General features: G+C 40.6%; 1 protein-coding gene across 1 annotated transcript; it reads right to left on the bottom strand.

The window, feature by feature from the left end:
• Positions 1-598: 598 nt before the first annotated feature.
• On the bottom strand, positions 599-12,613 carry LOC139451898 (methyltransferase-like protein 27). The gene is made up of 5 exons (XM_071233188.1): positions 12,401-12,613; positions 3,414-3,542; positions 2,777-2,912; positions 2,254-2,346; positions 599-898 (listed from the first exon to the last, which is right to left on the bottom strand). The coding sequence occupies exons 1-5, from the start codon at positions 12,611-12,613 to the stop codon at positions 714-716; spliced, it is 756 nt and encodes a 251-aa protein (XP_071089289.1). The 3' UTR covers positions 599-713.
• Positions 12,614-13,708: the final 1,095 nt, after the last annotated feature.

The following is a 13,708-nucleotide window of genomic DNA, read 5'->3' as shown; positions in this document are numbered from 1 at the left end:
GGATAAATCAAAGACTGGTCGGCTCGGAGTCAGTATTGTGTGTCTGAGTGCTATCCATGTCAAAAAACGGCATGGTATCTCGGGGAGTAGCACTATAAAACCAGCATTAGTTGGGACTAGTGCGAACACACACACACACACACACACACACACACACACACACACACGACGGCGTGGGACGTTCCTCATGCTATCAACCACTGGTTTGGCAGGGCCAAAAGTGATTAGTGAAATATTATATATATTTGACTGACGGAAGTGAAATGAATTGGGGACAAGTAGTGACACTTTAGAAAACCCCTCTCCACATACACTGTCAATTACATACAGACATACAAAAAAATCTGAGACTTAAAAGGATTGTGGATATTGGAAGGAAGCCATGTACAACGAGGTTGCACGTGCTGTTGGGAGATGTCAATTCTCGTCAATTCCTAAACCTTCGGTCTTGGAGTGTACAAGCCCACTCACCCAGCTAGTTCATATGCCTCGCACCACACACACGTGAGTCATGCCACTAAGACATATAAAGAAGACAATCCTTGTACATGGTGAATGAATTATTGTTTATTAAATCCCCTTGTTTGTGTTTACAATATACTTGATTATTGATTTTTTATTGAAACTCTACGATTACATTTCTATAAACCCTAGTTCATCTGTAACTGCGTATCTTCCACATTGTGGTGGACGTGAAACGAGTTTTCATGAAATCAAATAACTCTGTAGAGAAACACTACGCCGGTAATGTTTATAAAATAATTTGAAACAATAACTCGCGATACTTTTTTCCATTTCCCCTCCTTTTCCAGAGAGTCCATGAGTGGCTCCAGGCGATCTTTGTATTCATCCACGTCTCTCAGGAACACTTCACGCATTACTATGCATATGATTCCGCCTGGAAAACAAAAAGTCATGTGCAATTTACACTTGTGGCAGATTCCCTTTACATATCAATGCAATGATGAGAGCTTTTAAATATTGGCTACGTTTAATGTGTATGCCGGGTATCCGCTTACCTAAAAAGTGCTATGAAATGATGTATCCATACGATAGTCAAGGAAAGAAGAATTGGGTTACTAATATTAGAACAACGTTATTTTCTCTCGGATTCGGTCGTGTTTGGTTATCACAATCACCCGGTAACGTACAGGTATTTACTTCGATGTTATTTCAACGTTTGAAAGATAATTTTCAACAAATATGGCATAGAAGTTTATGTAATAGCTCCAAAATGTCCTTCTATTCTCATTTTAAATTAACGTTGAAGTGTGAAGATTATTTGTATTGTGTAACCGTGAGTAAATTCCGGTCATGTATGTCAAGGTTTAGATGCAGCGATCACTGGCTGGAAATAGAAACTGGTAGAAAACTTAATATCCCTCGCGAAAAAGGATTTTGCAAACTATGTCAAGTTGGCCTAATAGAAAACAAGTTTCATTTCCTGCTAGTGTGCCCTGCATACACTCACCTACGCTATCTCTATATTCCTTCAAAATATTATCTACACCCAAATGTCCATAAGTTTAACATTCTTTTATCTACAGCCAACACAAAGCTGATTATTAATATCGCTAAATATCTGTATCACAGTAAAGAAGAAAGAACACGTATTTTATCATTGTGACTGTTGCCATAAATATGCCATACAGTTTGTACAAAGGGCCTGTGGCCTGTACTGTACTGAATAAAGATTTTGGAATATAGTGACTTGTCAGAGCTGTTATTTAGAAATCTACGGAAATTCATCAAAGGTATGGTTACTGGAATTTCCCTAACCCCATGAAGTCCTCCAAGATGGAAAATGTCATTCTACTTCACTTGGCACACGTGTTAAACCATAACACGTCCACAAGCAGGTCCATCATACACACTGATGATCCTAGGATCCTGACAGTTACACTGTTAGCTACTGGAGCCACATAGTGAGACATTGTTAACAGAAAAACAGAGTTTTCACTTTGAATTAGAGAAACCCGAAAAAGTCATCACAAACCTCAGACTAGGTTTTGTAAGGCAGACCGAGAGTTCAAAACAGTTGATGATACCTTATTACTGGAATACGATGATTGCGACCAAATTATAGAATCTATGCTGACATACTTTCTGCACCAATAAATCTAAAATCTCAATCTGACAGAAACAGAAGCCAATCTGGATTTATCAATATTCCTAACATGTACGTATGCTAAACATGACCAGACCAAGAATAGTTTAAACAGAGACCAAGCACATCATCTGGTACTTAATTACCTGGTTTAACGATCCGGATCAACTCAGGAATTCCGGAACACGGAATGTGTCCTTCCCCCATCCCCCCGCTGGTGACGGCACAGTCGTATGTATCTGCAATGTTTCAAGGCTGATTATTCAGATCCCATTGAACGTAAACACCAAATAGTAATGATAACCATTGTTTTCCAGTGTCTGGTACTGTGAGGTCATGAAGCCTAATCACACTTCAATACAACAATAACACATGAAGTCAATACAATCAAAAGCATTCATCTCCAACTCTCCAAGACGTTTTAAAAGTAATAAAATGATAATAATTATGTTTAATTTAATAGAATGAAAAGAGGACTCCACAATATATTTATATCTAAAACGTTTTCAATCCTTGCTGAAACACTGCCGATTTCAAAATACCACGTGATGAAGTTCCCAATCTTGAAAGGACACTCAACAACAGATGGCACAAGCTTCGAAAATGTTCGGTACGAAAATATCAAGTCTGTCAGCTTCACATTGTCTATTCATATGTTGACTGGATTACCATTGGGGATAGGCAGTGGGACCTCGCACAGATACTCGGTGTAAAAGTCCTCGTACAAGCCCTTCTCCTTCGCCCTCAGCAGCATCTTGCTGGAAGGTTCCAGTGCGTCAATGTGAACAAACCCATGGGTCTTCAGCTGCAACAAAGGCGAGGCACATTATGTCCTATTCCATATCTTTATCAGTGTGGCTACTAAGACAACCTTCAGAGGCTTACCCTGGAAGACCTGCCATGCTAAGAGGGCCAGTGTGTCACTATTGCTGTATCACACTGTACATTCGGACAATAAAATATGATTCAAAATAAAAAGTGAAAATGCCAAACGTATTTACGATCACCTTCACTGGGATGACATGTAACATGTTTCATTGACCTTGGGTATATATGCTTCTTGACGATGAGTTATTATTTGAACCAACTTTTCAGGCGATGACGAAGACAGGACTTATCGATGTCGCCAAACAAAAAATCCTCAGGGCTATAAAGAAAATATATTTGATATTTCATCCTTGATATGGCCCTGAGCACTGCATGATTTCAAAACCAGTGCGGCGTTGGTCAAATTCTGGCAAAACCTTAAATCATTCCCCATTTACATTGGGCTGCTGAATTATCTAATCAGATACAATGACCTTACTTGTTCAGCTACGAAGCCAGTTCCTGCAGCGATGTCCATAATCTTCTTCTTCTCCCTGTCGCCTTCAAAATAATCAGCAACTACCTTGCCTGCTATCATGGGGCCGTTGTACCGCCCTGGACAAAGATCCTGAAATACATCTGCTTGATAGAATTCAATGAAAAGGCTCGGTAGCTCAACTGCTTTTACTGGAATGTTTCCAACAATAGATTTATTAGAAAAAAAACGTAACAGAGAATACACAAATAGGCCAGAGGATGAAACAAAGCTTCATAGCAGGGTCAAACAACAATTTAAGTGATCCATTCATACAATTTTCACGGCTTTTTTCCCTCTTCCCCAAATGGAATTTGTTTCGACTGACTATAATCTGGCGTCTATAATCGAGACTGACTATAATCTGGCGTTGACGTTTTAAATCTACACTTCCTGCTCCAGGCTGAACATTGTTCAGCAGCCTGAGAAATTGCTATTCCTCTTCTGTGAACACAGTGTGCCTCCCCGATCGCCTCAAAGTCTTCTACGTCCCAGCCAAGGGGAATGGTTTTCTCACTCATCGCCAGCTACGTTCCTATGGTGATCCTCGCTCTTCATGCAAAGATGTGAACCACTTGTCTATTGGCCCATCGGTGTAACACAACACGTTCTGTAGGTAGGTAGAAGGTTTATCAAGTACGAAGTGGCTCTGGTTGTCAACTCGGGACCTTCTGGTTGCTGGTCTGCTGCTGTTCTCCCGTTCTCTGCCCTCTCTGATAATCTCCTCTGTATTTAAGGGGTAACAGGAGATCACATTCCTCGTATAATAAGTGAGGTGCTCCCACAGAACAGATCTATGACATATGAGATGAGAACTCTACGTCTTGCGTTATCAAATTGAGGGCTTGCATACAAATAGGGATATTTGTAACTGAAGTTATTTAAACCACCCCAAGTGAATGTTATTTTATTATGTTTAAAACATTGCCATCAACCTACAACAACTGACATAAAGCATTGACATTAGACGATTACACCGGGGGACACCAGAAAAGGGCTTCACACATTGTGGCCATGTCGAAAATCGAACCCGGGTCTTCGGCATGACGAGCGAATGCTTTAACCACTAGGCTACCCGACCGCCCCTGGAACTCTCGAAATATTTTGTATGACGGACAAACATTCCCAATACCATTTCACGTTTGGAATATATGTAATAAATCCTGTCATTTGCATCAGTTTCAAACCCTATGGAAACGGCTGAGGTATGATCTTTTATGTTCATTAATTTCACTCATGTTTAAAACTGAGCTAATTATATCCATTCATTCCGTTATGCTTAAGGACCATTAGGAATACATGGAAATAAATAATTTTATGAGCATATGTTCCTAACAGCTGGCATATAAAGACATAATTGCACATGCCAATTTCAATTTCATTGGGGATGGACTCCAAACAGGCAGCGAGGATTACAATAAGTCTTCCTGCCATTCTGGCTTGGAGGCCTAATAAAATATACAACTTGTCATTGTCTATCTCCCCGCTTGGACAAACGTCATTTGCATAATGACGTGTGGTGACTATTAAACGAAGTCATGCACAACATTAAAAAACATTGTTTATATGCTTGTGTGTGTTTGTTTATCACCATTCAGCATAAGAAACGCCCTGCCCTATGTCTTATCCACTGAGAGGTCAAAATAACAAATTGTATGAAAAAGGAAACCCGTGTTGAGACCCACTAATGATTAAAAAGCTACAAATTTCATGACATCACAAAACTGGCTGAATAATGGACAAATACAAGTAGGTTTTCAAAATGGCCCTTGTGGGATTCCATATAGAAAATGGATGCGATCTGCTGGAACAAGGGATGTCACGTTGTGGTGACAAGCATGTGAAGTCTCAGCTTCATTGTTCCCGTGGTTGTTCCTGTGATGTCTACAGAGCCTAAGTTTGATTGCAAGAAAATACTCATAATAATTTAAGCGACAATTACGCCTACACAATTGTGACTAAAGGCAGAGTCCATTGTGCGACCCATTGTATATCATGGGGGCGGTCGGGTAGCCTAGTGGTTTAAGCGTTCGCTCGTCACGCCGAAGACCCGGGTTCGATTCTCGACATGGGTACAATGTGTAAAGCCCATTTCTGGTGTCCCCCGCCGTGATATTGCTGGAATATTGCTAAAAGCGGCGTAAAACCATACTCACTCACTCATTGTATATCATGACCATGTACGTACACTGTTTAACACATGGTGATGACACAAGGTGTGTGGCGCCCGTCACAAACAAATGCAAATACAATTTAAGTGTTCACCTGAAAAACACGAGAACATTTGGTACAAGTCAAAATGGGAAATTGCATGGGGACTTCATTTTGGTCACTGATGCGTCAAATTTAGAAATGTCCTCCACGGATCTTCCTAAAACATAAAAGCTATGGAATATTGCTGGACTCGATATAAAGGGACAGTCTTGTGGACAGATTTGTGTCACCCTACATGTATATGAAGTATGTTTTATTGGTCCGTTTTGTTTCTAGTCAGGTATGTAAATCCGTGGAAGGGAATTGGCCATGTGGCCATTATTTAACATTATAGCTAAAAATGGATAGAATTATCATCAAACCGCCCGCATGTTATCAGAAATGAGCGGGCCACTGTAACTTGATAATGCCCTCATATTGCTTGACGACGGGCCATTATCAAGCCCGTTGTTAGCTGACGTCATAGGGTAGAGAAAATGACGTTACGTATTATAGTGACGCCATCTGGTTTGTTCTATGACGTTTCCATATTTGTAAAATGTCGTCAGTGACATTCGTGTTGATTGCAGTAAATGTTTCAAAACCGATGTTGTTGTTTCTTTTTATTTGATAACAAATTCCATCCATTTTAGCTATAATAACGGTAACGCTCTTTTTCAGGGCATTATCATTATTTTGCAGAAGCCCTCGGTCTTTTCAACTGCACTCCTTCGTCGGGCAGTTAATGGAAAACCTCGGGCTTCTGCAAATGATAATGCCCTTAAAAAGAGCGTTACCCTTATATTATAGCTAAAATGGATAGAATTATCACTAAACCGCCCGCATGTTATCAGAAATGAGCGGGCCACTGTAACTTGATAATGCCCTCATATTGCTTGACGACGGGCCATTATCACGCCCGTTGTTAGGTGACGTCATAGGATAGGATAGGTGACGCCACGTTCAATAGTGACGTCATCTGGTCTGTTCTATGACTTTTCCATATTTGTGAACGTGTGTCAGTGACATTCGTGTTGATTGCAGTAAATGTTTCAAACCCGATATTGTTGTTTCTTTTAATTTGATTAAAACAATCCATCCATTTTAGCCATAATAACGGTAACGCTCTTTTTCAGGGCATTATCACTTGCAGAAGCCCTCGGTCTTTTCAACTGCCCACCTTCGTCGGACAGTTAATAGAAGACCTCGGGCTTCTGCAAATGATAATGCCCTGAAAAAATAGCGTTACCCTTATGATATCATGTCATATACCTAACCTTCTTGGCCAAACCCCCCCCCCCTCCCCCCCTCCTTCCCCCCTCCCCTCTCTCCCCCCCCCCCCCCCCCCCCACACACACACACACACTATATCAACAAGACGATGAAGGTTGTTTTCCAAAAGGCTGCGGTAGTGACTATTGAAAATCGGATTCAACCTCTTGAACACTTGTATGTGACATCACTGATTGGAACGCGCATGTGAAGTTTCCGCTTCATTCGTCCAGTAGTGTCTGAGAAGATGCAGTTTGCAGAACCTAGATCACATTATGAGAAACCATAAGAGCATTAAAACTGCAAATGTCAAATTCAATTCATCATTATCATGTATAAAACTGTATGTTTGTACTGGTAAGAAGAGAGACGCGACCGGAGCGGCAGTCGACTCACAGGATTCGGGACCCACGGGACTCAGGACCCACTGGACTTGGGACTCGCGGGATTCGGGTCCCACGGGACTTGGGACTCACGGGACCCGGGACCCTGGGATTCGGGACCCAGGGGATTCGGGACCCACGGGACTCGGGACTCCCCGGGCACACTCTTGGTGGAAGCCTACCACTCCCCATGTAATTTAGACACGAGGTACAGAAAGACTTAATACTTATGTCTTATATGCGATCCTCAATCAGTTAGGAAGTGATTGTTACTTTCAATTATGCGTCAATTAGGTGGTGACAATGACACACAACGAAGTCACAATCACCTTTCACAGTATTTATCATTCATGTAGAACTTGTTCCCATCAAGATATTGTCGAAATATAAGAATAAATGGCGTTAACGTTTAACTCACTCACTCAGTGGAAACTCTCTCCTTCATAATGGCACTTTTCTATAAAGGTGATCCAAACTATCCTCACATTATAAACCGATATCAAACTCAAAAAATGTTTTTAGATAATGAGAGAGTGAGTGAGTGAGTGAGTTGGGTTTAACACCGCTTTTAACAGTATTCCAGTTATATCACGGCGTGTCAGCTTAATGTGGGAGGAAAGCCCGAAGTGATGCAGGTCTCAGACGTTTACCACTTTGGTGAAACCCACGAGCACGGGCATGGTGCTGACAAACCTAGAAACATAATCGGGGCGAACCGGGATTCGAACCCACAATCATAGGTTTCTGGCGTGCCCAAGGGACGCAACTCTGCATAGACGACTGGGCCACCCGTGCCCCCTTTTAGATAATGACAACATTGTTTGACATTATGGTGTGAGAGAGGATACCATTGTATTTGACATATGTGAGGATCAAAGTGAGGTGAAATGGAATTTAATGTCGTGTTCAAGATTATTACACTTATATAGCGACCTGCATGGACGTGTGTGTGTGTGTGTGTGTGTGTGTGTGTGTGTGTGTGTGTGTGTGTGTGTGTGTGTGTGTTTTGTGTGTTGATGCTTGTACTAGTTCGATCTCATACCAATTTTTTGTAATACCCCACTCAGACACAGTATACTGACTCCGAGTCTTGTTTTAGCCCCTTCATGTCGAGCCCCAGACAGGGTAACAACAAATACCATCTTTTTAACGTCTTTTGGCATGACGCGGCTGGAGATCGACTTTTTGCTCTCCGGTCCGAAGGTCTAACACTGGCCACGGAAGCGACCACATGAAGGTCAAACGCCATATGAGGGTAACTAAATACGCAATACCACATACTTATTGCGCATTAAATGTAACTATTGGATCAATATTGTCACAACTTACATTTAAATATGTCTGCCTTTACGGCAATGTTTAAAATTGGTTGAAACTTCTATGGACATATCTCACACCATAGATCACCCATGGGAAGTTGGGCTATATATTCCTTGTGGTTTTAGAGGAGATGTGAGATATGTAAGCATTTATAATTATTTAATAATAAATATACAGTTATGAGTTATCTGGTATATAAATGTAACACATGTGTTCCACATCATCATACTTAATTACATAGCTTCATTCCGATTCCATTATTCTTTATTTTTTTGTAGCCAGTTAATCCTGGAGGCAATTCAATTGTTAGCACAAGTGCACTAAAAATGGTAATTTATCTTTTTAATTATAAAAAACACAGATGTCTATAGTGTTGTTGAATTTGGTTACATTTATATTGATGAATATATTCATAAAATAATGTAGATTAATAGTTAGTCGAGTGTCACTTGCTATGAAACCTCCAGCCTTCAAGTAAGGAGGATATTATTTTCAATTTTGAAAGAAAACTATAATAAACTTATTCCCAGTTTGAACAACTCAAAAAGATATTAATGTCCAACACATCTTCAGCCATGTTCTGGGTCTTCTGGTTTCTAAAAAAGAGCTTTTGTATCAAGCAGTGGTTCCTATGGCCCAGATTCGAATATTTACGAACCGGGGTGGTTCAGCTATAATATAATATTGCTGACTGTGGCCTAAAACAATGAAACAAATAAAACTTGGCAATTTGCCGAGCGTCATGAGGACGTATGATATAAATAATTCCACCTTTTCCATGATGACCCCGCTTCCAACTTGAACGTCATCACTATGTACAATACTGGTGGATGCACGCGAGGGAATGTTATCAAACGCCGTAGTAATGATACTATGAGAACTTTCTTGCGCTTAATGCAACTTGACTATTTGATCATACCTGATCAAATAGGGAGTAATTATACTACATGGAGTAGTGGTATTGCCTTTGCATGTGTTTGCGACGCCTGCTGCCGTTGGTACAGGATGCGCTCGCCTTTTCGCGAACACCTTGTGTCATCACTGTCTGAAGTGATTTATAGATATGTGCACATGAAATAGTCAGAATCGTAGGGTCGACTTCGCTTTTAACAGAGATTTCTTAAGAATATAGAAAAGGTGTTGTCGCTTTTATTTATTTGCAAGGTTCGATAGTCAATCGGCGTCTATCAGCTGAAAACAATTTCACGTTCCTACCTTCTCATATTTCGTACTGACAAGAATGATGCAATTCCCTATTTAGACGTGTACCACATGTTTCTGTGTTTTTCATGTCTACAATTGACTAGCCTTTACATGTGTTTGTGACGGATGTCATCGTTGGGGCAGGATACACTTACCTTTTCGCGAAAACCTGGTAGTATCACTATTTGATACAATGAATACAGAAGTTTCAGTTGAATCCACGTCTCAATCACGTGATCATCATTAACTCCTGACAATGTTAAAGTATTGATTGACTTTGTCTTGTTCAGACAGGTCATGACAAATGTGAACATGCACTGCTTCATCAAACATACAACCAAAGCAGAACTCATTCGACGTCCAACTGTAACACGTCAGCAAGGATTCAATATACTGAATCACATGGACACCGTACAGTTCATCCACTGAAACCTTCACTGTCAGGTTTCTTCACCATCAGCTGCTCGGTTGCTTTGACCTTGTCTTGAAATCTAATCTTAGCTTCTTGAACCACCGAGACGACTGGACAACGACTGTTACCTTGAGTTGTCAGCCGCTTGCAACTGTTTTCCATGTGTAGAAAGTAACTGTTTCATCTGTCACCATTGTTGAATAGAACAGAAGTGTTCAACCCTGGCTCTGGTCGTTCATATTTTCACCTTTAAAATCTCCCCTCCCCATTTTGTTTGAAATCCAATATTTGGTAAGGACTAGCCTCTACGAGAATGTTAGGATAGGAATAGTGTCTTTAAGCAAGCAGAGTTGCGATATTTGGCAAGAGGTAAAATTCGTACTACACCACAGCATACACTGTTGCACTTCCTTGCTTAAACAGTCTAACATGTTTACCTAGTCGTGTCTGCTCTGCAGGTGATGAACATAGAGGTTATCACGCGAGTGTGTTTGGGGAAGGTAAATATCCTGCATTAGGAATAAACATTGCCAAGGCTCGCTAAATACATGGTGTTTATTCCTAATACAGGATATTTACCATCCCCAAACACACAAGCGTGACAACCTCTTTATCATAAAATGTCATTCTTTAATTCTGTGCTTCAAAATCGCTTTCCCTCTCTCACAAACATTACGGAAACATTGCGAGTTTTCCTAGAATGCGCGCATTATTATTTTCTTACGTCACAGGGTTAGTGATGTGTCAGTCGGACAGTGACAGTAGCCAATATAGTAGCCAACTGAAATCTGTTTCTTATACAGTGGCGAAGCAACATATACACAAAACAACAATTGTTTTTATTTGCCTTTCGCGGCAATCCATCAGTCTATCCGCTAGAGTAACTGCCCTTTGTCAAAGGGAAGCTACTCTAACCCTGGTTTATGAGACGTCACGGCCACGGTCAGACGTTGTTGACAGTCGATCTGTCATAACGTTAAGAAGTGTAGTCAGATGTACACACAGCGACAAAACGAAACAAGGTAACAATTCAAACATATTTCGGCCAAATCCAACTATTTTAATTTGTGGAGAAGGTTTTAAGCCGCAGAGGTCTACAAGCGCAGATATGGCTACTGATCCCGCTTGGCTAGGGCTCGTGCCCTCGCAAAAGAATTTCGAAATTTATTTCTCCAAAGTTGCCCAAACAATAAAATGCCTTAGCTACGTCACAGTTAGACACTGATTTACAGTATATAAGACTGTTCTTTTGATAATAATAGCAATTATCTCTGTAGTTTATCCAGATTCCCAATGGTTAATTCTGACTCCATTGCAGAATGACGAGGGCGACGCCATGTTTGTTTATAAACAGTGAAAGTAGTCCCTACTTGACATTTGATATTTGCATCTCTATCCGCATATGACCCCAACGGATATCGTTTTTATCCGTTGGGTTTATCCTGCCGAGAAACCTACCCATTATATGATAAATATTAAGATCTGCTCGACTGTGTCCCAATATCTAAATGTCACCGCTCTGCTATATTTGTAGTATTGTTTTGCACAGGTAAATGCCTTGTCATCGATATGAAGGACGTTAGCGAGATGTAGAACATTTGAATATAATATACATATATGAAATATAAAATGTCAACGCCAGAGAATAACCACTCTCGATTATCTGCCGAAACAGATTCCACTGAGCAGTGAAATAGCGGTAAAAATGTTTCTCCGAAAATCAGTGATGACAGAGTGTCTGCCCGGAGAACGGAAGGTTGGTGGCAAAAGACGGTAAAAGATGCTATTGTTGTTATACTGTCTCAACCGCTCGGCATTAAGAGTATACGAGGAGTCATTGAACATGCATGGGTATGAATAAGAAAACTGCGACATGGTACGTCAGTTGGCTATATTAGTACAATATTCTTGACGTCAAATGTTGACCTCTTCTTATGACTGAGAAAAGGGACTTATATTAAAATAACTTTTAGGAACAAAATATTTTCATGTAACTATTCCATGTAAAAAGTTTATACCTGGAACCATATTAAAACTGACTTTACAGTCCATGTGAACTCACTCAAGTCTTGTATACGGGCCTGCAACCTAAAGATGTATGACCTGAAAGTATTGCTGTAGGTGGGAAAGGGTTTCGCCAGCTGAAACTATATCACATGCGTTCTCACCTTCTCGTACTTCAGACTATCATCCACCCAGTTGGAATAAAACTCAGTAGCTTCAGATGGTGTTATTCCCTTTCTGTAGGAATTATCTACTTCTCTGTTTGCCTCCACATCATCTTCATCCCAGACATGGAGACCATCAGTGTGGATGGGGGTTTCACACATCGCATCAGGTGCCAGACGCAGGTGCTCTGTCTCAATTTCAACTGCTGACATTCGCTTGTTGGATTTTATAGGAAGATGAGAACGATCGACTCTGTCATTGGTTCACATATTAAATATCATTTTTTTTCTGCAAAATTCAATATAATTAACAACGTTAACCCCATTTGTCTAATCGCGTGACAAGGTGTGTTTTTCGTGCATCAGTGCCAATGACGTTTGATAAGCTCAATGTGCATCACATATCCTTAAGGCACTGAAGCCCGTTAACAATGGTGCCAATGCATCGATGCTCACTGGGTAGATTCACAGCGAGAGGATGTTACATGTGGCGAATATTTCAGCCCTCGGGATATGAGAGTGCGACTGTTAATTGGCTTTAAAATGTTTGATATTTTATTTCATGTTTATCGCAGCACCAAGCACTATTCCTTCTATATGATGGCGGTCTGTAAATAATCGAGGCTTGATCTGTCAATCCAGTGATTGACGTCATGAGCATCAATCTACGCAATTGGGATACAATGACATGCATCAACCAAGTCAATGAGCCTGACAACCTGATCCTGTTAGTCGCCTCTTACGATAAGCATGGGTTGATGAAGACCATTTCTAATCCGAATCTTCACAGTGGATAGTTTGATGTGAGAGGACAGTGTGTAATATTATCACACTGTAATAATTTCCCATTGCCATGGTAACAGGCATTAATGTAATGCACCACTGCAATTTGTAAAGTAGTTTCTCAGAAGTCCCAGTCTTAAAGACAATGAGCCCCGGGCGATACACCGTTACGGACCGTGAATGCCATATTTCAATTTAATGAGGTTATAGCTTTCGTGGGGCAAGCCATACTACTCATGTTTAAGTGGTCACAAAAGTATTGTACATATATCTCCCAAAAAGGTATCTACTATATCCAGGTAAGAGTGTTACAAACTACACTACAATATTTACTTAAGTAGTCGGCAACGTCCCTCTATGCGTACAACTAGTATTCATAAAACTTTTGAGAATGAAACAATTGTTCGTATAAAGTATAAACAACCCTGTCACGATCCGAGTTAGAACTGGTCTTCTGCAACCCCTGCATATCGTAAGATGCGACTTACGGAAAAGGTGGTCAGGCTCGCTGACTTGGTTGATGCA

The sequence above is a fragment of the Haliotis cracherodii genome, unplaced genomic scaffold (assembly GCF_022045235.1).
Source record: "Haliotis cracherodii isolate W230 unplaced genomic scaffold, xgHalCrac1.p SCAF_9, whole genome shotgun sequence".
Classification (NCBI taxonomy): Eukaryota; Metazoa; Mollusca; class Gastropoda; order Lepetellida; family Haliotidae; genus Haliotis; species Haliotis cracherodii.
The sequence above is the reverse complement of the archived record's forward strand: the minus strand, read 5'-3'. Positions and strand labels throughout refer to the sequence as shown.